Genomic DNA, 24,063 nt, shown 5'->3' with positions numbered 1-24,063 from the left:
GTTCTAATAATCTTCATCTCACTACAAGTACAGACGTGCAAAGCCGAGGCGCCAACTCCGCCAAGGGTTTCGCCGGACTTTATCGACATTCATCTTGTTAACGCCGTCGTCCGTATCTCCGTAACCTCAGCCTCTCCCCTCCAGGCAGACTGGTAGGGTGAAGCACGTTGAGAGTGTGAACCGACTGACGGTTCTTCCTCGCACCGGACTCGGTAAGCCGACATCATTGCGCCTTGCACCTGGGTGCTTGTCCCCTCACTTATATGAACCGACCTACCTACCGTTGTGGCTAGACAGGCGCAAGCTGATTGGTAATTTGCTCGCTGTCACCACTGCAAGGTGCCACTGCATCTCTTTTTTCTTCTCTTTTTTTTATCATTATTTTCTCTCTGGGATGCCACGGCTTTGGTTGTTTTTATATCTCTATTTGGTTTCGTCATTTCATATCTGGATGATTCCCATAACCATGATATCGTCAAGCTGAATGAGTAACAGAAAACTACCGACCCCGAATTAGACCTCTCTAAGCCCTTTACCCTATCCCATGCTCCCATTACCAGACCTGTCCTCTATCGATTCTATTGTGCATACATCCATCCCTGACAGAGCAAATGCACTATGCTGTACACCCATACATAAGAAATGATATAGTACAGTGGTGAGACCTGACGCTAGTCGGTCGTACATTATCTGAAGCCCGAGTTGCTCCCCTTCACCAAAATCAATCAAAGAAAGGCTGCCGCGCCGCTGTCACTGCTCGCTACCCTTCGACGGAATCCTCCCTCCAGTATCTGTGAGATCTTCAACTTCCCGAAGCTCTTATTGTCTGCCGCTCTTACACTGTCCTGGCGTGCATGGCCATCTTCGGAGGACTCAGCTTGTTTTTGATGATCAGTCACATAGCCATTCTGCTTGGTAGAGACCGGTCCAAACTGACGTTGAACCGCCGCACTTAAACCAGGGCTGGACGTGATCGATGGTGACATGTAGTGACCTCGATTCGGCCCAGCAGAACGCTTGAGTGGCGAAGGGGTGCATCTCAAAACACTCTTTGCGGGAATAGGAGGAGCACCTGGGCTATCATTCTCGAGTAAAGCTCTACCGGAAAGAGGTGGTGTGGTACGCTTGATTGAGCGCTGTTCTGGCGATAACTTTACGACGTTGGGCTCGATTGTCGCCAAGGGAGAAATTGGAAGTGACAGCCGATGGGTTGGAGGTTCGTACACGCCACCATCATCCTCGCATTCTTCGTTGATTTGTGTAGACTCACGGACATGACGATTGGGAAAGCTGTTGGGCATCGTTGGAATGGCGTATGCAACTTCCACTGGGGTCGAAGGAGACGGTTCATCCTTGCCAATATTTGCTGATAGCCAGGTCTTCCAGTCAACAGAGCTGGCTGAGGACTCAATCCGATGATTCGCCGGATGGTAAGCGAGAGGCGAGCCTACAGATCTCCTGTTGCACAGACTGTAGCTATCATCCAATGCCCCATTCAACGGACCGTTCCCGATCTCGTCTGTAGAATACACACTCTCAGTGTAGTCGTTGTTGTCCGTGACCTCAGTTCTATTCTTTGAGGCAGGATCGATTTGACCAGAGTAACGGATGCGCGTGTCGTCGTCTGAGCTGATATGATGAATCGATTCCTGGATTGCCTGTGCTATAGCACTGTATTCAGCCTCCATAGATTCCCGCAAAGTACGCCGGAACGGACTTGTTGTTCGGAACAGATGTGAACCAGGCGTGTTTGAGGCGGCTGAGTTCTGACCAAGGTTGTCGTGAAGCTGTTGGCCTTCAAATTGATGATCCTGAACTCCCAGTGCGTCACTGTCATGCTCTGTGAAGGGATCTTGATGCATTTTCTGTGAGCTAGATGCGGGAGCAGGGGCAGTCTTTGACCTGCCAGCTTGGACGCCAGGTCGAGTAGCTTTTGAGTCACCCCATCCGGTCTCGGCAGACCGTGAGGTCATTGCGGACGAGGAACGCATTCCCTGTTGGTGGACTTGAGCTTCCTGGCATCCAGACAAACTGCTTTTTCTTGAAGCGCGCGTTGGGGTATCGATATGATCTGTATCATGATAGAAATGTCGTGCTTTGCTCAAAGATCGAAGTGATGATCTTTCGCGGAGAAATGCGTGAGTCAAACTCCCGGGTTCGCGTTGCTGTTCCGCAGCTGGAAATGTCTGGTTGTGCATATCGCGCACCCGCTTCATCAAAGCAGAGTACACTCGTTGACTATCTACACCCAAACCAGGTGGGTTAGTTTGTGTCGTCGAGCCATCGAAGCGTTGAAATAACTGAGTCCCGAGGGCTTGTCTGTGGATCGATGGCGAGGGGGCGTGCGTGCCGCCTTCCTTGATAATGGAAAGACGTTGTCGCTCCCACTCTCTCCATTCTTCTTGTTGCTGGCTGGTTAGAGTGCTAGGGCCTGAGTGAACCCAGGTGGTCAATGACTTGTCATCCGAAATATTGCGTTCTCGTTCACTCCTAAGGCTCTCGAGGCTTCCCTTGTTTGAGTGATGGAGGTTGGACGGGACAATCTGGAGAGAGGGTATTTTGGAAGGCACTTGATGAATCGAGCCCCATTCTATCTTTTCCGCGACCTCTTGATCTGATGCTGTGGAGTGTATGGACACGACATCCTCCATGACATGGGTTCTCTGAGAGTCGATGTGCTGAACTGGGATTGTGCACGAATCCTCAGATTTGGCCAAACTGAAGAAACTCTTCAGCTTCGTTTTCAATGATTTGGAGACCTTTCTGGCTTTACGTTTGAACCCATCATCCTTGCCCGAGGGTGTAGTTGGAAGCGTGAGGTTCGGGTTTGTTTCGGCCAAGTCATCGCCCCAGCTGGCGCTCCGAAGCGATTTTCGCATTTTTGGCTCGGCTCTTCGATTCCGTGCACTGAAGATTGTTGAAGCTTTGGAAACAAGACGTGGGGTACCTCGTTCGCTGGCATGGGACCCATTGCCCAGCACACTGGGGGCTTCAAGAGGACTATGCATTTGGTCCAAGCTGGCCCTATGTGTGTCTGATCGGGAGTGAGTGCTCCGGGTCCTCAAGAAACTCATCGACTTTGGAGTTTTCAGCGGCGGCAGTCCCGTCATGGGATCATTCTCCTTGTCATCGGCGACCATCTTGTAGCTTGAGTTACCCAGTGTTGACCTGGTAGGAGGAACTCTACCATTGACAAATGACACGGAGTCGTCTTGACTTTTCCTGCTCTCGTGATCTTCCGAAGTGAACATTGATCTGGACTTTCTGATACGACGGTATGAAGATGGAGCAGAGGCGATGTTATCTTCTGGCGTGTAGTAATCTTCGCTGGCGACAAGAGCATAGAGATAGTCGGCCGCAATACCGGTGACGGGAGCTGAAGGCGAGGGTTTGGGAGGTTGGCATGACTGGTGTAGAATCGAAAGCTCCTTGACGTTGTTGGCCAAACTATAACTGTGAACGCTGCTTGAATCTTGATCGTTGAGTTGCAATTGCGCAGTGTCTTGGCCAATCTCCATAGAGTTTCGTCTGGTGTGGGAGTAAGCACCCTGACCAAGGCCTTTCTCCCCTTTCACAGAACACGGCCCCATAAACCGCACACTCTGCCTCCGGTGAAGATCTTGGCTGTTTTCCCGTCCGTGATGGGGAGCGCAACTTGCTTCAGGCTTAGTGCCGCTCCGAGCTGCTTGTGTTCGACGTGGAGAGGTATCGGGTGTTGGCGGAAATAGTGACATGTCTGCCTTGGCACTCCGATCTTGAGCTCGAGCGTATGCCTGACAGGCAGCAACCTGGGCGTCTCGTTGAGCGACGGCTGGATCGAGATGTTCGAGATGGACTCCGTGTGTTGCTGACAAAGTTGATTTGCGGCGTCTGAGATCCGACTTGGACTTGACGCTCTGTCGACGTAGCATCGGACCTGACTGACGGGGGGGCAGCAGCCCTTTTTTTAGACGTCAAAAAGGGTAAGGGGAAGAGTAATTATAAGAGCCGTCGATGATTGCGAATGGGCAAGCGATAGCCTCGTGATTGATCCGCCGTAAAGCTGTGCATCTAACCCTATTTCAGGCGAAATGAGGTCGTTTGGATCGGCGACACCGACGAGAGCTTTGATGGAGCAACTTGGCGCGGCAGCGAAATCCAAAAGAGATGAGGGAAAAGCCCAACGAGTTCTTCAAGGGAAATCATTTGGGAAGCTCTTTTGTGTGCAACAACGAAGGATAAGGGTAATTGCCCGAAGAGATGTCGGGAAGTCATAATGACCGAGGTCGGAACCGAGTATGGCGTTGAAGATCCTTGAATTTCGAGGAAGGTGCACCTCTGCAGTTTCTATCAAGCAATAGGTGGTTACTGGTGAAAGCTTGTGGAAAGTGCGAATTGGTTTTGTACGTACCATGATGAATTAAAATTCCAGAAAGAACGAGCCTGTAAGTTGCAGATTCCGTTGAGATGAGCTACATCTAGGGTCGATGTCGGTGGAGTGCACCAAGATGCTCAAGATAGAACACCGGGATACGTCGGTATCTTGGATCGTCTCAGGGGTTCAAGAGCCGAACCGAGGTCAATACAGATACGCGAAAACGCCATGGCTGGTGCACATCAAACCAATTGAATAAACCGCGAGCAATGAGAAGGGAGAAGAATCATTGTATCAATGGCAAATAGCCTTGTGTTTCTCATGATGGATAGATAGTACCTGATTACGTACGAAAATGCAAACCTTCCCAAACTCATCAGTGACCCATATTCTGCATACTGTACATGAAAACTCCCGGGGCTGTCCCACGCCCATCCGAAACCTATCCCAAAACCCAGAGCAGTGCCTGTCCCAACCTAATACCAAAGGGGGCATCTGAAAACCCCAGTCATAGTCATTGCGCTAAAGATGACACGCTACTAAACAGTCTTCATCACTTTAGTGAGCGATCTCCTCGAGGAACTCCTTGAGCTCCTCCTCAACCATGTCGTGGATCTTCTCCGAGAGCTTCTCGGCCTTGTCGGAGAGCGAAGAGACGCCCTTGACGACCTTGCCGGAGATGACCTCGTAGTCGTGCTCAATAGCCTTCTCAAGCTCAGAGACGGAAGAGATCTTGTCAGACTGGGCCTTGGGGGTGGCCTTGTAGCTGCCAGCATCGACAATGGCAGAGTAGTTGCTGCAACCACCACCGTTCCAGGCGAGGAGGTTGGGGGTGTCACGGGGCATGTCGCTGAGGGCACCAACAGTGGCAATCTTGAGAAGGTTGGCCTTCATCTTCTCGGGGGAGATGGTAGCGAGAGAGTACTCGGAGTCGCTGGAAGGCTGGAGAGAAAGGTAGTAGGCGAGAAGGCCGCAAATGTGGGGAGAGGCCATGGAAGTGCCAGAAATGGTGTTGGTGGCATACTTGCTGCCGATCCAGGTGGAGAGAATGCTGAGACCAGGAGCGAAGATGTCAGTGCACTTGCCATAGTTGGAGAAGTAGGCACGGCTGTCATCAATGGCGCTGGCACCGACGGTGACAGCCTTGGCGGCAGCAGCAGGAGAGTAGTTGCAAGCATCGGCGTTGTCGTTGCCAGCAGCGACGGCGAAGTGAATGCCGACAGAGACAGCAGCGTTGACAGTGTCATCAAGAGCCTGGGTCTTGCCACCACCAAGGGACATGTTGGCGACGGAGCCCTTGAAGCCCTTGCGCTTGCCATCCTTGGCAGCCTTGACCTGCTCGAGATGGGACTTGGCAGCCCACTCAACACCGGCAACGACATCAGCCATGGTACCAGAGCCGTTAGAGCGGAGGACCTTGACGGCATAGACGCTGGCCTTCTTGGCAACACCATACTTCTTTCCGGCAATGGTACCAGAGCAGTGAGTACCGTGACCATTTCCGTCCACGTCGGCGTCGCCGTTGGGGATGGTCTTGCCCCACTTGGCACGGCCTTCGAAGTCAACGTGTTCGACGTTGGTACCGGTGTCGATGACATAGGCATCAACACCCTCGCCACCCTCAGCGGCATAGAGGTACTTGTTGAAGGTAGCGAAGCTCAGGGTATCACGATGCGAGATACGAGCCAAGCCCCAGGGAGCGGACTTCTCGATGTCGCTGTCGCACTTGCCCTCGGAATCAACATCTTCCGAGACGCTCATGGTGTGGACGATGCTATCACGCTCGATGTACTCGACCTGTTTTGAAAAGCAAGTCAGTAAGGTTTCAGAGCTGCTGATTGTGGTGGCGTGGTGTAACTTACATCGGGGTGCCTGCGGACAGCCTCGATGGTGTCCTCGTCGAAGTGACCCGAGTAGCCCATGAAGTCCTGGCCGATCTTGTATGTGTGCTTGAGTCCGCGGAAGACGTCGTCGACCATGGGGATCTGGCTACGCTTCTTCAGATCCATGCGGGAGGAGTGGATCTTCTGGATCCATGTGTGATGGTCCGAGATCTTGTCGTCGGTGACGTGCTTCTTGAACTTGATGATGTAGGAGTTGGGAACGACCTCGGCGTTGGAGGACGAAAGAATGGGTGCAGCATCGCCATGGATCGACTCATGGCTGACTGCTGGGGCCGCCGCAGCACAGGCTGCTAGCGATAGAGCGAGAAGGCCTCTCATGTTGTGTTTCTGATTACCGATACCAACGAAAGGAACGGCGTGAAGTCGGTTTGGCCTACGACCTCAAAGAAGGATGCAAAATGGATGTGGATGGATAGAAGAATCAACCGACAACGGCAGACGATGAGGATGATGAGGATGATGGAAGAAGGGATGGGGAAGGCAGACAGGCGGATGAAGGGGAAGGAAGAAGGGAAGACGAGCTCGGCGAGGAAGCACGGGAAGGACGTCCCTGATAAAGACGGGAAACAGGACGGATGCGTAAGCGTGCATCGGCCTGGTGCTGGTGGGTGCTGTTGCCTGTGCCTCAGGGAACCTCCTGTCTACCCGCAGGCACCCCCAAGGCCCTGGGGACGGCCATCCCTAACCTGAATGGGACTAGCTAAAGGCGGAGCGGCCAATGGCGTGGGCCCGCACATGCTCCACAGGGGGCGACAGGCCTGCATCCGACCGATAAGAGCGGTCACGTCGCGGCTTATCAGTCAATCACCGTCTCAATCCGAACAGTACCGCAGCCCCGGTCAATCTACTTTGCCTTTCGTCGAGACTTGGGAACGACAGCCAGCAAGACATGCAAGGAGATTCAGACCTCCTGCATTGGCTTGGACACGTCAACGATCGAACGCTTCGAGAAGAGGACTAATAACCATGGCCAACAGCCAAGCAAAGGTCGCCGCATTCCCAGTACAACGGATGAGGAGGATGGCTCCATGGCAAGTGGTTTGTAGGTGTCAAGCCGCAGGTAGGAGTATGGCACCTCTACGGGTCTGGATGAGGTGACAACAAACTAAGTGAACGGAGCGGGTTCCCACCTGTCGTACGCACTGCACTACTACGCTAGCTTATCCTATACAGTACCTATCTCGATATGGACATGTTATATCGCTGATCCATCTTTACCATGAGCCATCTATCTGGCCATCCAACAACCTGCGACGCTTCCCCGGCAAGGCTGCCACCCAGATCGTCAACCGCCAACCATACGTGTGGTCACGTCCTGTCGTATCGGTTTGAGAGAGTTGGGGGTCATCCTGTTGTGTTGGTAGATCTCGCGAAGCTATATTGAGCTTCGGAGCTTTGAACTTGGAGGGCCCGAGGCTGCGAGTAACCGCAACCGTACCATGACAGGTGAGACACTGATTCCACCTCGATACTCACACTACTACTAGGCATGCCTGTCGAACGAATTCATACTGTGCACATGGTACCTTGATCAGTGAGTGCAGGCGAGCAGGCTAGCGAGAGAGATGTCCCCTCAAAGGTCTACAACCTAGCTCTTTCGCTCAGGACGCCTCGCTTCATCAGTATCGGCTCGCTAATAAGCAGGTCACCGACTGATCTCAATGATTGGTCTTTTCGCAAGCGATCCGACACTGTTTTTACGAATCCAATCCAGCTTGCCAACATGCCAAGTGGAAGCCAGGGGCGGGGGATCTCCGCACCGGAACTGGAGTTCAAGTGGTCATCTGGCATTCGGCACGTGCCAGGTTGTAGGAACTAGGAGGAGGCCCCCTTGTCCCCCACACAATCAACACAGCACGGAGCCCTTCTGACTCAGTTGATGCTGAGCACCAGACCGGAGGTGACAGCGGTCATATCTCACTGTGTTGCACCAGAAGATTGAGTTTGGCTCGAGTGGCTCACGCCTTTGATGCCTTTATCAGTGCATCCAATTCAGTTGCAGCAAGGACGACGACGACGACAAACCGAGTTCTTGGACAATGCCATCCTGTTGACTTCGGCTGTGTTGGGAGTGGCCAGGCTCCACGGCCAATGGACCCTTGCGGCCTCGGAGAAGCTTAGCCCGTTGAAGCCGGAACCTTGATGGCTCTGGGGACTCGACAATGATTACATCATAGCGCTATCTGTCAGCAGATAACCCTCCGGGGCCTGGAAACACCGCTTTTCAAGTTGCCTTTTGCGTGCTCCCCTCTGGTTCCCTCGATAGCGGAAGCGGTGAGGTATGAGACGAGCGAATGGAGATGTCAGCCCCGTAATTGTCGCGTTAGTCCAGGACCTGAACGCGAGTGGTGCGTTGGATGAGTGGACAATGAACGGCGCATTAGAACGCAAGGCACGACGAGGCAAGCAGCGTGTCGCGTAAGTGGAGGCTGGGGCCGACCAGGGTTCGTTATCGGTTTCGGCTGTTATCAGCTACCAATCAGTATCCCGGAAGGGGTGATGTAATGGTCGTTTGAGCAACAGACAGTCTACCTCGCTCAGTGTCTTGGAAGTTGGAAGAGCTGCACGTTGAACCATTGTTGGCAAATGTTTCAGAGAGCTGTTTCTTGTTCGAAATGGCTTTCTCAATACGCTATAAAGTGAACGTGAGATTTTGCTCGATTTTCAGGCTTCTTGATGACAATGACAGTTGTCAGTGTTGACTTGAGACGCGGGAGCTTACCTATTACACTAGAACTAACTGTGGGAATCCTGCCCAGAAAGCGGTCAGCCCTTTTTAGCTTTCGGATGCGCTGGCGATTTCACCATATCAAGCGGTCAATAACGAGACTCACGTGCATGCTGTTAGAACGCCTTGCCAATGAAATACAAAAGAGTCATCGGCAGCCTATTGTTTCGAAGTTGGAAATCGTCCAAACAGAAAAGGCCAGTGTCTCGAAGGTCGACCTACACCTACATAGAGATACAAACAAGTCTGATCCGGAAAGTGAAGACGCTGTGCAGACTGTACATAAGAACGGAAGCCTCAAGCCACTTTGCCATTTATAGCTAGCAACCACAACAACCAAAAAGACGTATTACGAATTGACTAAGCATTGTAGGTGCGCGACAGTGGTTTCCTATGCCTTGAGGTTATTGTCGTTGTGGTTATCGTGAACATCATTTCGGTCGAAAACCCTCGTTTACTGCAGGGACCTCTCACCGAAGCGGCATGCAACAGAATAAGACCAGCTACTTAGGTACTTGCCTCTTCTTACCCTCCAGATTATAAAGGGAGGGCACCGAAATATTTTGGGACAGTATGGACCAAGCACATTACAAGTTCTTGAGAAACCACTTTGCCATGATGAACGTCGAACTTCGGCTTATCCACTTAGGCAACAAGATATCAACGCCTTTGTACATTTGCAGCAACCATGATGCTACGAGATCGGCGTCAGCGAGACCTACGATATGGAAATCTCGCCATAAAAAGGGAAGTATCATGTTGTTTCGGTGCACGTCAGTCCAACCTCATTGACATCGTCCAGGATACCGAAGCCAGTTCCGAGTTCACTTACCACAAACTGGAGATGCATGAGAATCTCAACGAGAAGAGTCAAAAACAGTCAGTTGCTAGAGCTCAAGGTATCATTCATGAACTGCCTCCCGTACCTGAAATACCTGGTATATAATGTCAAAATCCACATTAAGTTGTAGTGGAAGCACGGACATTTGCGGTTCTGCCCCGTAATCGATTCCACCTAGCGCTGTTAAACGAACATGGAAGCTTGGTATCATCCGAACCCAAATTGCTCACGTCCGGGTCCAGATTTGGCGGAGTTTCAATCTCGCGAGAAATGACAAGTCCAAATACAGGCAATTTGTTGCGCAACGAAGGAAGTCAAGCGAAGTGGAAGTTAGGTCCCCTGAAGTCCGTATCAGGCAGGCACCGCCACAAGTGGGCTACCCGCCCGGGCTACAACTTAGGTAAAGTACGCCTCTCGCTTCCAGCCAGGCAACCTGAGCCGCCGTCCGTCTCGCTCTTGCCGGCAGAAGGCTACGCTATCCATATCCACTATAGTGTACAGTTATATGGACCACTGGGCCACTGAACCGCACCAACATTACAGGGGCTCGCTGGCTCCTGTCATCGGAAGTAGAGGTAGAAGCCGCAATGGAACCTAACCGTCCACTTGCCTGGGTAGCTCGAGGCTGAACACGAGAGGACGGGAGCTTCAATCTTATTTGCACGACCCGCACCTTAGATGCCTCTAGGGACGCGTGGTGGGCATCACAGAAACCACACGCAGCCAAGGATATCAGACCAGCAATTCTATCTTCTTGTGATACTATATACCAACCAGTCTTTCCATTCTGTTTCTGTTCTTTCCTTTTGATATCCCAATCCGGCCACCCCGCCTTTGCCATACAACCAAGACGACAACACACAATTGCAGCCGTCCATCTTATTGACAGCTTGAAACCAAAAGACACCTAGGTACGGAGGCTGGACCCCCTGGCTACAGTCGCTTGGCACGCGGTGGATGCTTTTTCGATCTGCATCCCGGCTACGTTAGGCATTGAGCTGGGGATGGTGCTGTGAGGGCTCTCCTCAGACCATTTTCGAGATTGCCCCGTTGTCTTTCCATGAAGGCCGTCCTAGACATACCCCTAGACCCGCGCTGGGTGCTAGGGACTTCGCAACGTCGACCTACCTAGGCATTTGATACATGATTATTCAAACACACATTCGTCGCCGAACCACGACTCTACTATAGACTACACGATGCTCGCCGTGCGATCACGGCATTACCGGTCGTCGACCTCGGCTTCGGCGGCCCAGACCTCGAAGGCGGCTGAAGTCCTCCAGAGCCTCCTCGACCGTCTTGTAGCTACGACGAAAGCGCCGGGAGCCAACGGTTATCCCGACATAGACGAGCTGATAGACCACATAAGAAGGATACACCAACATATAGCAGCAGCGCGACCTCCCTCCCCACCACAAGACGACTTCCGCCATCTGCACGGCTTCCAGACCCTTCTCGATGTCCTGCGATCATTCTCGGGCTTCTATAACCCGCAAAAGCGCACCGAATCCGAGCGAGTTGGCTTGTTCGACTTGCTACATGTCATCCTGGCCACCATATCGGCCCTCTTCCGAGGACACCCCGGCAATAGACGCTATTTCCAGGACAGGGTTGAAGGGGGAGGTTGGGAGGCCCTGGAGCAGATAATCGCCAGCATTGGGGTTGGAGGAGGCGACTCGGATCTCTGGACAAACTGTCAGCTATTTGGAAAGCTGCTTTCTTTTTCCCTCGATGATCAACGTCTCGACGAGCTGTGCCGCTCCGTTGCCGAAGAAGGAAAAGCACTCGAACAGACGCCGACCGAGCTCGAATCAGATAAACAGGATGAAGTACCGGGACAAAAAGAAGAGGTGGAACTACAACCTACAGAAGCTGAGCGCTGGGTCATTATTCAGGAGAGGTTGAAAGCCATTATTGGGCCGACAACTGTTATTCAGAATGCAGAGATTATCCGGACGATTGTGGGATTTTGGGAGTCCATTCCGAGAGCTGAGGGTGCTGCGGCCAGCCACGCTTCCATGATCGTGCTGACAGCCTTGTCATGCGTCGCCTCTGTGTCGTTCTACAACTTAACAGCCATTCACGGAACTGGCATACTGTCCCGGCTTTTGCGCGTGCTCTTTTCCGAGAACAGCCTGCTTGCAGAGGCAGAGCAGAAAGACGCTGCGTGGCTTTGCAGAAAGCTGATATCGCTTGGAATTGACGAGCTTGCAGATGCCCAGTTCTTGCTCTCTCGCCAGGACGCTGTCATGTCCGAGTTTTGCCTGGACATGTCGGAAAAGCACAATGGTCCTCCGTTTGTGCAGTTTGACCTCTCACTCCATGGCCATGCCTCTATCGAGCTACCTAGTCTCGGCAGAACCTTCCCGCCACAATCAGCGCCTGGATATACATTTACTGCTTGGGTCCGTGTTGACAGGTTCGACCCCAAGTCTCATACAACGCTTTTCGGGGTCTTCGACTCTACCCAAACATGTTTCCTCTTGGCGTACCTAGAAAAAGATACAAAGAACTTCATCCTTCAGACGTCAGTAACGTCTTCAAGACCCAGTGTCAGATTCAAGTCGGTTGTCTTCAAACCAAATCGGTGGTATCACATTGCCATCGTTCATCGGAAACCCAAAACTTTGATGACGAGCAAAGCGAGTCTTTTTGTAAATGGAGAGTTCGCCGAACAGATACGCTCATCGTACCCGAGCACACCTCCACTTTCCAACGCCAGTACCGACAGCTTCGCATCTTTCACGTCTAATGCCAACAAAACGAACCCTGTGCAGGCCTTCCTGGGCACTCCTCGAGACTTGGCCACTCAAGTCGGCCCGGGGCTTGTACACTCAAAGTGGTCACTTGCTTCTGCTCACTTGTTCGAGGATGTCATGAGTGATGATCTCTTAGCTGTGCACTACCGACTGGGACCTCGTTACCAAGGTAACTTCCAGGATTGTCTTGGTAGCTTCCAGACTTACGAGGCCTCGGCTGCTTTGGGTCTGCGAAATGAAATCTTCCATCCTGGCAAAGATGAGGTGTCGGACATCCTGAGAGCTATCAGGGACAAGGCTGGAACTATCGTTCCGGAGCACAAGGTGTTATTGAGTATACTTCCACGAGCTGTGTTCCGATCCGACGGAAAGTTCATGGAATCAACGCTGTTTCGATCTCTCTCTCGGCACTCCGTCACCAACTTGTTGCACTCAACCACTAAAAATGGGACTCCTGTTGCGATAAACGGAGCCGTGTCCTGCATTAATGACGCGTTGATAAGAGCCAATGGTTCTGGAGTTCTTACCGGCGACCCGGTCCTTGCTACTCCCTACAACTTCGACGACAATCTTTGGCGCTTGGCCGGCTTCACACCCGTTGCTCTTAAGATTGTTGAGCGGACCACCACAGGTGATGACCTCGTGCGTGCCGTTGAGATAATGCTCCACTGCATCACCCATAGCTGGAGAAACAGCGAGGCAATGGAACGAGACAATGGCTATGCCATCCTGAGCATGTTACTACGTGCCAAACTGGGATATGGCGTATCTGTTTCTGACAATCCTTCATGGAGGCTCTCACTGAGCCCCGATGAGAAGACCAGGCTCACCTTTCAGTTGCTGAGCCTTGTGCTGAGTTTTGTTGGCTATAATCATGCTGACCCCATTGAGTCGTTTATCGTGAACCCTCTTGCCTATCGCATCCTTTTGATCGACCCCGACTTCTGGCGCAAATCTGCACCCATGATACAGGAGCTATACTACAAGCAGTTTGTTACGTTTGCGGTAAACAGCAAGCACCACCAATTCAATAGTCGTAGACTTCTACGCATGCGTACGTTGTGGCCTTCCATCCTTTGGAGAAATGATCTTGTGGAACTCACTACCCTCGATACAGGTATTATCAAGCGGCTATTAGACGCTTTGAAGACGGAAACCATCTCCGAAGACATCTTACCACACTTCCTGACCTCATTCGAGGCCCTGATAAGGTGTAGTTATAGTGCCGAAGTTTATCGCTCTCTTGCTCTTTTCATCACTTATACCTTCCATACTCCTGCAAACTCATTGCCGCGAACACCAAGAGCCCTTTCTTCAGCTAGTCGATCAGTCACCCCCGGCCCCGGCCCTTATACCGCCAAGCGACCTTCTCCCGAATATAGCGGGCCGTCTTCCAGCAATGGCTCGAGGATGCTCACACGAAAACAGCTCGGCGTGAAAATGCTGGAAATGTACACCAGGATCCTCTGCGAAAAGAACAACTCGGTGGACATTAGCAGGTTTGCCAAGACGGTGACCAACAAGGTGATTGATATCAAGGGCTCAGAAAAGGAGTTCGTGCTGACGACGAGCCAGTGGCTACTCTACCTGCTCGCCGAAAACGATCCCGAAATTGTCGTCTATGGATGCAAGATCCTCGCTCGCCTGCTTGTCACCCAACCCACCAGCTACACAGCCAAGTTCGCTTCCAAGACCGGTGGCTTTTGGATCATGGCACATCGGTTAAAACACTGGTGGGACATTCCCACTCTTTGGGCCATCCTCTTTAGTATCCTCTTTGGATACGATGTCGCCCAAATCGACTTTGACAAGTCGTTCGACTTCTTCAGCCTCTTGGAGATCTTTGGAGACAGCAAAGTGGTATACCCAGACGTGCTCCCGGTTATGACTGCCATGCTGCAGCACGGCCTTAGGGATGTTCTTAGGTATCAGGATGATCCGGACTCACCAGCAGCCGAACACAGCGGGGCCACTACGTCTGGGGGCAATCTAGCTGCGGTTCATACGAGACCTAGAGCTAGATCTATGGAGTTGGGCCAGGCCCTTGAATCCAGAAGTAAGCTTGATCCAGCTTTTTCTTTCTCCATTGTCGCGACTAACGAAAGATTTACAGGAGCCCCCATGCCCGATAAAGAAAGAGTCGTCAATCACGCGAGCATTTTGCAAACGGTTGTCCGTTTCATGGCAGATATGTACAGCCGATCCGAGAGCTTTCGTGATTTCGCGTTGGCATCAGACTATGTTCGGCTACTTTTATCTGCTTTGTATCCCATTGTCGTCAGTGCTGACCCAGTCTCACCCGAAACTGAACTTGGATCTAAGGACTCCCCGCTCAATTTCGACGGAATTGATGTGATTATTCGGCCAGTGGTCAGGTCATCATCATCAGCAACTCCGATCGTGCGAACGACCAATACTGCCGTGGCTGAGCAGCCAAACCCTTCAGCGGGACAAAGTCGCGGTACACCTTTGCGCAGGCCGTCGTCTTTCATCCTCGTAGCTCAAGATCAACCCATGTCTCCTCCACCTTCCCGTCTCAATCACGTCATGTCTCCGAAGAAGAAGGTTGCCACTCAGCAAGTAAGCAACGTGGTTTTGGAGAGCATCCTGGAACTCATCATCAGCGTCTTCAACGACCAGATCTTATCACGTAAGGACTTTACGGGATTCGGTCTTTTCCTCAAGGTTCCGCCGGGCTTCCAGGAGCATCAGGCGTATTTCGAAACCTACATCCTACGCAATGCCATTACGCAACTGAGAAACGCTGTCCAACTAGACCAGAAGGCGCTTCTGGAACCTAGGGTTTTACAGAATATGTCACGCCTCAACATGCACATGGCCGAGGCCATCTTTGAGGGCTGGTTCATCAATGGCGCTGAGACCATGCTTGACTTCACTGGGACACTATTGGAGTATCTACAGCGGCCAGATGTCTCAAGCACGAAGAGTGTCCGACTTTGCAGTTCTGCAGTCAACACGATCAGGACAACGTTCCTCAAGCTTGTCCTACTGAAGCTGTCCGACATGGATGACCCGCAAACAACTGACCAAGAGGCCACGTCGATCATGGAGAAACTCCTTTACTGGCAAGCCGTCCTCCTTAACTGCTTGTCTCTGGATGACGACTTTATGAAGCTTCTCTGGTATCAGTTTTACAACAAGCTGGTCGACGCCCGTGAACCAATTCGTCTCATGGCAGCAATGCTGTGGCGGATAATGCTTGTTCAGAAGCCCGAGGAGTCATCGATGCTATTTCGTCAGTTTATGACCCCTGATCAACAGCCACTAGCCAGGGGCTTCAGAAGGCTCACCCAGCTGGATGATGTATCGTTTCTTGAGTGGGTGGACAGTTATCGGTCATCCCTCGATATCTTGTTCTTCGGTGGCATGTCCAAGGCGTGGGAGGACTATGTGCGTGCCGAGAACCAGCGCACGGCAGACACCGCTAGGTCGCGGATGAGGAATCGCAAAGATAAGCTCAGACAATGGCATACCGAAGCCATGGAGCGCGATAGCATCTTGCTTCGGCATGAGATGAGCAATAACGCGTGGATGAAGAGCATCTACTTTACTGAACATTTCAAACACCAGAGGCTCCAGCAGGACCAGCAGGATGATAATGCCTTTTTGGCTTCATCGTTTACAAAGATGGAGCGCGAGCTGTACCGGCCTGGTGCGGTGTTTGCCAAGGAGCAGAAAATCAAATGGAAGCTTGATCGTACGGAGGGTCGGAATCGCATGCGTCTCCGCCTGCTCCCCGATTATGCTGCACAGCAACAACCGGATTATCAACCGAGGGGAAATGCTGGTAGCGGCGCTCCAGCTTCAAGTCTAGCTGCGGGTGACAGCTCGTCGTCTGGCCGTAGGAGCCGCGCGCCTTCATCCGTTGCCCAGCCGCAGAGCAAAGCCGGAGCCGAGCCCCCAAGTGACTCCAACACAAACCTGGCGCCCAAATTTGCGCCAGGCGATTCTGACCAACAAAGCGTTTCACCAGAGGATGACTACGAGCTTGTGGATGACCCGAACGAACAGGAAGATGATACCTTTGAAGACAAGAATCGGAAGGTCATGCGGCGACTACAGCAAGGTGACACAGTGCAGAACGTCTACAACATCTCTCGCATCATTGGCTTGGATGCATCCGAGGGTATACTGATCATTGGCAAGGAAGCTTTGTACCTGATGGATAACCTTTTCCAGAGCCCCGATGGAGAGATCATAAATGTCTGGCAAGCACCTCCGGAAGAGCGCGACCCTTTCTCTGTTATGATCTCCGGTCAGAGCAATGACCGCAGGCAAGGCCAGAACCGCACAGATCAAGAGTCGCGCAGCTGGAGATGGCAGGATGTCCTTAGTGTCTCAAAACGTCGCTTCCTCTTCCGCGATGTGGCAATCGAGATATTCTTCACTGATGGTAGGAGTTACCTATTCACAGCTCTCAACTCTGCCATGAGAGACGAGATCTACAGCCGAATGATGAACAAGACGCCTCATAGCAACGGCCCGAACTTGCTACCCACGCCGGAAGATGCCTGGCGTCTTGAAAGTCTCAAGTTCAGTGAAGAGGCACCGCAGACTCTGGGCATGAAGTTTGGAAGCATCTTTAACTCTTCTGCTGGGAACCCTATGATGAGGAAGTGGCAAAAGGGCGAAATTTCCAACTTTCATTATTTGATGTTGGTCAACACCATGGCTGGCAGGACCTTCAATGATCTTACGCAGTATCCCGTCTTCCCTTGGGTGCTGGCAGATTATACCAGCGAGGAACTCGATCTGAATGACCCGGCCACGTTCAGAGATCTCTCGAAGCCCATGGGCGCTCAAACGAAGAGTCGTATGGACACATTCATGGCCAAGTACCAAAGCTTGGCTGAGATGGACGAACAACCGTACCATTATGGTACCCACTACTCGTCAGCGATGATTGTTTCGTCATACTTGATTCGCCTGCCTCCTTTCGTGCAGACATTCATCCTGATGCAGGGTGGCTCGTTTGACCACGCTGACAGACTCTTCTATTCAATCGAGGGTGCTTGGGCATCCGCTTCAAGAGACAACGGTACCGACGTTCGTGAACTGACTCCCGAGTTCTTCTACCTTCCCGAGTTTCTGACCAACATCAACGGGTACAACTTTGGCACTCGTCAGGGCGATGGTGGCAAGGTCGATAATGTCATTCTACCACCCTGGGCCAAGGGAGATCCCAAGATCTTCATTGCCAAAAACCGTGAAGCGCTCGAGAGTCCGTATGTCAGTCAGAGGTTGCACCAGTGGATCGATCTTATTTTCGGATACAAGCAGCGCGGAGATGCGGCGGTGGAAGCCTGCAATGTGTTCCACCCGTTATCGTACAAGGGCGGCAAAGACCTGGACAACATCTCTGATCCCCAAGAGCGTCTTATTGCCACGAACATCATTCACAACTTTGGTCAGACACCACACCAGGTGTTCACAAAACCCCATCCCGCTCGCGAGCACGCAAGGTGTCCCATCAAGAGGCTGGACACCTCCGTCCACGCTCTGACCAACCAACCGCATCCCCTTCTTGACAGCCACGAACGCGTGTCGTCCCTAATCTACGCACCCAAGCTGGACCGCTTGCTCTGCGCTTCGCCTTTCCGTCTGAACCTGCCCCCACAATACGACAAGTTCCTCGAATGGGGCTACGCCGACGGCAGCGTGCGATTCTTCTTCACGAACGACCGCAAGCCCGCCGGCCTCTTTGAGAACCTGCACATAGGGCAGATCTCCACCCTGACCTTCGCCGACTCCAAGACCCTCATCACCGCCGGCGAGGACTGCGTCGTGTCCGTGTACACAGTCCAGTCCAGCCCCGGCAAACCCGTAGAGCTGGTCCCGCGCTCGTCCCTATTCGGACACAAGACGCCCGTGACCACCATCGCCGTGTCCAAGGCCTTTAGCACCTTCGTCACCGTCTCGCAGGATGGTATTTCTTTTCTCTGGGACCTCAACCGCCTCGAGTTCATCCGCAAACTGCCCCTGGCAAGACCGGTAGAGTGTGCGCGCATCCACGACGTGACGGGCGAGATCATGCTCTGCAGCGGGCCGAACGTGTTGCTCTACACGCTCAACGGCGAGCTAATCCTCGACCAAAACGTGTGCTCCGAGGGTGACACGAACGACTACATTCACTCATGCGCCTTCTACGAAGGCACCAGCACCAGCACCGTCGGCGGCGGCGGCAACGAGTGGGTGGAGGAGAACCTGGTGTTCACCGGCCACAAGAGAGGCAGGGTGAACGTGTGGAGGAAGACGGTGGCAGAGTATAAGAAGGCTTCGGCTTCGGGAGGTAGCAGCAGCAGCAGCAGGTGGGTGCTGGAGCTGGTCAGGAGGTTGGATCATATCAATACCAAGAGCGAGACGGGACAAAATGTGGAGGCGGCGATTACGTGTATTACGCCGATGCCGAGTTGTGTTTATACGGGCGATGATGATGGGCGCGTGGTGAGTTTTCTATTCCTTTCTTTTTCTTTGAATTCGTTTGTGGTTGAGTGAGGCTGGAAGCTAACAGCTTTGTAGTATGAGTGGAACCTGATTCAGCGGGAGCGATAGTGCGACAGGGCTGTATATATCAGAGTATGGAAAAGCAGATGTGAAGGCGACGATGGTAAGCTGTTAGAAGACTTCTTGTGGGTGGTAGGAGAGGAAGAGGAGTAGTTCTGATGGAAATGGGAAAGGCACCATTTTGATGGAGAAGCATAGATATAGGGAACAGCGATTTACATTTATTGGTGGTGGCTTTTTGTGCCATTGGGAAAAGCAAGTTAGCAAGAAGTGTCATGCCGCTTAAAAAGTTGGAAAAGTTGTTAATCGCGAGTATCGATAGAGCACGATTTGATTTGGAGATATATCCCATCTGCCGGGAAAACATTACACAGACCCTCAAGGCCGTACCTATTATCACCGCCCTAGAGATTTCCTAGTCAAATATATAGATATCAAGTTCTATAGCCCGCGACATATTAGACTTCCTGTCACCCCGTTTCCCCGGCGTCAACCACTGGAATATTGAAAGGTAGAGGGGAACCGATCGAACTCGTTTCGTCTGGTATATATCATCCTGTATTCTGATATTTCCTTCCAAACTCCAACCGTCTACGTCGTCTGAGAAGTTTCTGTAATCCTTCATGTCCACAACAACAGCGTACTGTCTCTCCGCTTGGTGGTGATTGTCTTTTTCTCTCTCTCTTTCTCTCTTCCAGCATTAGCCCAATCGACACCTAACATCCATCATGCCTCTATGCCTCCTCGGTGTCATCATCAAAACCCGTAAGTTGCTTCCTAGGCCCGGTGGGAACTAATAATTTCCAAGTAACAACATTGGTTAGCCTCTTTCCTATTCGACCGATGACCTTGAGTCCTCTTTCTAGCGTCCACCATGATATATTCGAGCCAAAATCAACTCCAAAATATATAATCTCGACAAGGAGGTAACGTAACGCAGGTAAAACACGTAGGTATAAAAACGTAAATCGCAGAAGAAAAAGAAAAACGGAAGAAAAAAAGAGAGACATACTAGGATAAGTGACAGGAATCGGCGCCGGGTTGACATCCCCAAAGTACTTGCGCACAGGTGGCACCACCGTCAAAAAGACGGGGCCGAGTCCGGCGATGACGCACGAGTAGAAGTAGGCGGGCTTCTCGCGGGCGGACCAGCGAATGTAGCGGAAGGGCTGGGCCCAGAAGTGAGGGATTGTGCCCGACATATTTGTCTATCTATCGTCCGTTGTTGCCTGCGTATGGAGTATTTGTTTTATTTTCGTTTCTGTGGTGACGGACAGACGGACGGGGTGTTAGTGGAACTGACTCGTGGACGCGGTGGGTGGTGGGAGTTGGGGCGGCGGTGGTGGTGGAGTTCATAGAGGAGTTGGTTGGTGGTGTAAGTTGCGAGGACGGGACTTGGGTTGATGGGCTGATTGATGATGGTTGTTGCGATTGCGACTCGGAGGCTAGGTATTGCTGGTACTGTAGGCTGACATAGGTACTTACATCTAGCCCTGACTGTGGCCTGTCAAATGAGGGACACTCGTTCTCGTCGCTATCGTCGTCGTCGGCGTGGTCGGTGTCCGGGCGTGTCGTTTGAGAGCTTCGGCAGCTGCTGCGATTTCGAGACTCGAGATGAGAGCGGCCGTGCGTGTGCCGTCCGTCCCCCCGCCAGGAGGGTCCAGGAAGTTGATTCAATTGCGGCGCAATCCACGACGATCCACTTGTGCTAACCGGGGTTATCCCACGCTTGCTTGTCTTGAAAGAAGCTCGGGCCACACTTCAAGGTGTCGAGGTACCGAGCAGGAGGTTGTTGCTTTCAAGCAGCTTCGCAGCGCCAGTGAACTCGTCCAGGGTCACAATCAGGAAGGTCTTGGCAAACGGCTACGTATGCTGGAAGCTACAAGCGCTATCGATTGGGGAACATTGAACACAGCTACCTACATACAACTTCAGTTTCCTTGGGTGTTGAACGACAGCATTCCACTTGAAACGGGGGAAATAATCTCCAGCTATCAACTAAACACCTTACCAATTCCCATGTGCTGAGTTCCTGGAGTCCTTTTCTTTTGCCCTCCCCGGATCCAAATAACAATAAGGGACGAATTATGAGGACGCTATTATCCTTCTTGCTGCTTGCGCTGGCGAGCGCAGTGGCTGCCATCAGCACATCTGGCAACAGGTTGCTGGTTGTCCTGGACGATGTCGCAGACAAGGCCACCTACTCCAAGTTCTTCGCTGATCTAGAAGGTCAGTAAAGTCCCAGTGTGTCGTATTACCATCGAGACCGTTGCGCTAATCACGCTTCTTGCCTTCCAGAACGAGAATTCAAGATAACGTACGAAACACCAAAGAGCGACTCCCTAACCCTCTTCAACCTGGGCGAGCGCACCTACGACCACGTCCTCTTCCTGCCCGTCCGCACCAAGGGTCTCGGCCCTAACCTGACGCCCAAGACCCTCCACGACTTCGTCAACGCCAAGGGCAACATCCTGCTCGCCCTCAGCGCCAACACCACCACGCCCACCTCGCTCGTCGCCCTCCTCTCCGAGCTCGACATCACCCTCCCCACCGACCGTAACAGCCTGGTCGTTGACCACTTCAACTACGACATCACTAGCGCCACTGACAAACACGATGTTCTGCTCCTGCCGCCTCCCAAGCCCATCCGTGCTGGCATCAAGGACTTCTTCAGCGAGGGCGCAGGCACTAAGCTGATCGCCTTCCCGCGCGGCGTCAGTGCCATCCTCGGCAATGGCCAGCTTCTCAACCCCATCCTGCGCGCCCCGCGTACCGCCTACAGCTACAACCCCAAGGAGCAGGCCGAGGCGGTTAACGGGGATGACCTCTTCGCGGCTGGCCAGCAGCTCTCGCTGGTGTCCACCATGCAGGCGCGCAACAACGCGCGCGTGACGGTGGTCGGCTCGGCCGAGATGTTGCAGGACAAGTGGTTTGATGCCAGCGTGACCAAGCTGGACGGCAAGCCGGTCGTTCAGACGTTCAACCGGGAGTTTTCCAAGCGCGTCAGCGGCTGGACGTTCCAGGAGATTGGCGTGTTGAAGGTCAACTGGGTGGAGCACCATTTGGAGGAGGAAGGGGCGCCGAATGATTCTAACCCCGAGATGTACCGGGTAAAGAACAATGTGGTATGTCTCTCTTCATTTTCTCCCTTTGTCCTTCTTCCCTTCCCATTGTCTCCGTCACAAGAAAACTAACACTCAAAACCCCCGCAGTCCTACACAATCTCCCTCTCCGAATTCGCCTGGGACCACTGGATCGGTTTCAACGTTCCCGAACACGACGAGATCCAGCTCGAGTTCTCCATGCTCTCGCCCTTCCACCGACTCAACCTGAAGGAGGAATCGCACCGCCTGGCTGCTGTGCACTACCACACCGTCTTCACCACCCCGGACCAGCACGGCATCTTCAACTTCATGGTCAACTACAAGCGCCCCTTCCTGTCCCACATTGAAGAGAAGAACACGGTGCCGGTCCGCCACATGGCCCACGACGAGTGGCCACGCAGCTACGTCATCAGCGGCGCGTGGCCGTGGATTGCCGGTCTTGGTTCTACGGTCGTGGGCTTTTTGGGCTTTGTGGCGCTTTGGATGTATAGTGGCCCTGTTGATGCGGGGAAGAAGGTGACTGTTAAGAAGACACAGTAGATAGAGGTATGTGATTGGAGGGGACTACTTTTGTGAGTAGTAATCTGAAAAGATGCGATGACTGGGCTATAGAGAGTTGAAAAAGATGAGATGGTAATCATGAGGTTTTCTTAGCATACATCTCTTGTGTGATATATAACAGCTATATACCAGCAGTGGAACACACAGAGACCATAGATGCTAGGGCCTTCGAAAACCAGATATAGGGCCATAACCAATTTTGTTGTTCATTCGAGTTACCGGACCATACCTCTACGCTTCGTACCTCTAAGGCTACCTCTACGCAGTGAAGTCGTTGGCACCAAATTCCCCTCATGCACAGCCTCCTTTGTAGGTGTCTGATTTGACTAAATGTGAAGCAGACAAACAACAAAGCAACATCAACATGTTAAGGAACCGAGCAAGAACTAAATCTGTAATCGGACTGAACCGTGAATTTAGGACGACCATACATGTGAACCCCCGAGACGGCAAGCCCGGAGATGATGGAAAGTGAAAGACGGTGCGGGGACTCATGAGCTACGGGAAATGGAATGGTGCTTTGTGATCGGGAACGGTCCAGACTTCTTTTTGGTAGACTGCATATCGAATTATTCCCGACCTTCTGAGGATTTTGGCCACCGTGAAGAGACTACTCGAGGAAAGTATGAAGAAACTGATTACAATTTGAAGAGATTAGAGTACGTAAAGATATTGTAAAGAGACTGGAGAGAGACTGTAAAGAGATTGCAAAGATATTATAAGAAGATTGTAAAGAGATTGCAAAGATATTTTAAAGAGACTATAAAGAGATAGTAAGAGATTGTAAAAGGATTGTGAAGAGACTATGAAAGGACCATAAGAAATTCCTGTAACATACCCCCCCCCCCCCCTTCTTCTTGAGTCTAAGTAACTCGACCCTGTCCTACACAATATAAGGCCTACTATCACCAGTTAAATTCATACCGAAAACTATATACCTAAGGACCCTATTGAATCCTTTCCTAACTAATTACGTGTCTACAATCACCTCCCTCACCGCACGCAGGACCTTTCTTTACCGCCGGGGACCAGAGTCATATAAGCAAGTTCTCATTCTTAGTACCCGCGATTAGTTCATCAGTAACAGCCATGATGGCATATAACTGAAAGAAGGATCAGCCTCGATCACTTCTGCTTTCTCCACTAAGAATGAGAATGAGAGTGGGTAAGGGAGAAGGATAAGTGGGATCACAGGAAGTGGGTTGGGAGGAGGAGGACCAGAGTTTGGTGGATAAGACTGATTGCATGGTTATTTCTCGTTCAGAATACCTTTGTGAATCTTCAATG

The 24,063-nt window shown here is 52.0% G+C and overlaps 6 protein-coding genes across 6 annotated transcripts; 3 read left to right on the top strand and 3 right to left on the bottom strand.

Moving 5' to 3' along the window:
• Window positions 1-835: 835 nt before the first annotated feature.
• Window positions 836-3,734, bottom strand: NEUTE1DRAFT_89672 (uncharacterized protein; the record flags this gene model as incomplete). Its single annotated transcript, XM_009857231.1, has 2 exons — window positions 836-877; window positions 945-3,734. The coding sequence occupies 2 exons, from the start codon at window positions 3,732-3,734 to the stop codon at window positions 836-838; spliced, it is 2,832 nt and encodes a 943-aa protein (XP_009855533.1).
• A 787-nt stretch (window positions 3,735-4,521) lies between these two features.
• On the bottom strand, window positions 4,522-6,762 carry NEUTE1DRAFT_118570 (uncharacterized protein; the record flags this gene model as incomplete). The annotated part of the gene is made up of 2 exons (XM_009857230.1): window positions 4,522-6,151; window positions 6,217-6,762. 2 exons carry the CDS (start codon window positions 6,574-6,576, stop codon window positions 4,913-4,915), a joined length of 1,599 nt encoding a protein of 532 aa, XP_009855532.1.
• Window positions 6,763-7,224: 462 nt separating this feature from the next.
• On the top strand, window positions 7,225-7,590 carry NEUTE1DRAFT_52022 (uncharacterized protein; the record flags this gene model as incomplete). The annotated part of the gene is made up of 2 exons (XM_009857229.1): window positions 7,225-7,300; window positions 7,418-7,590. The coding sequence occupies 2 exons, from the start codon at window positions 7,225-7,227 to the stop codon at window positions 7,588-7,590; spliced, it is 249 nt and encodes an 82-aa protein (XP_009855531.1).
• Window positions 7,591-11,026: 3,436 nt separating this feature from the next.
• NEUTE1DRAFT_149556 (uncharacterized protein) lies at window positions 11,027-19,330 on the top strand (the record flags this gene model as incomplete). The annotated part of the gene is made up of 4 exons (XM_009857228.1): window positions 11,027-13,640; window positions 13,704-14,642; window positions 14,700-19,051; window positions 19,127-19,330. The coding sequence occupies 4 exons, from the start codon at window positions 11,027-11,029 to the stop codon at window positions 19,157-19,159; spliced, it is 7,938 nt and encodes a 2,645-aa protein (XP_009855530.1).
• A 149-nt stretch (window positions 19,331-19,479) lies between these two features.
• On the bottom strand, window positions 19,480-20,829 carry NEUTE1DRAFT_118569 (NADH/ubiquinone oxidoreductase; the record flags this gene model as incomplete). Its single annotated transcript, XM_009857227.1, has 3 exons — window positions 19,480-19,904; window positions 20,124-20,372; window positions 20,597-20,829. 2 exons carry the CDS (start codon window positions 20,311-20,313, stop codon window positions 19,846-19,848), a joined length of 249 nt encoding a protein of 82 aa, XP_009855529.1.
• Window positions 20,830-21,044: 215 nt separating this feature from the next.
• Window positions 21,045-22,990, top strand: NEUTE1DRAFT_89662 (uncharacterized protein; the record flags this gene model as incomplete). Its single annotated transcript, XM_009857226.1, has 3 exons — window positions 21,045-21,340; window positions 21,410-22,236; window positions 22,324-22,990. The coding sequence occupies 3 exons, from the start codon at window positions 21,199-21,201 to the stop codon at window positions 22,753-22,755; spliced, it is 1,401 nt and encodes a 466-aa protein (XP_009855528.1).
• Window positions 22,991-24,063: the final 1,073 nt, after the last annotated feature.

Source organism: Neurospora tetrasperma (genome assembly GCF_000213175.1).
Source record: "Neurospora tetrasperma FGSC 2508 unplaced genomic scaffold NEUTE1scaffold_81, whole genome shotgun sequence".
Taxonomy (NCBI): domain Eukaryota; kingdom Fungi; phylum Ascomycota; class Sordariomycetes; order Sordariales; family Sordariaceae; genus Neurospora; species Neurospora tetrasperma.
The sequence above is the reverse complement of the archived record's forward strand: the minus strand, read 5'-3'. Positions and strand labels throughout refer to the sequence as shown.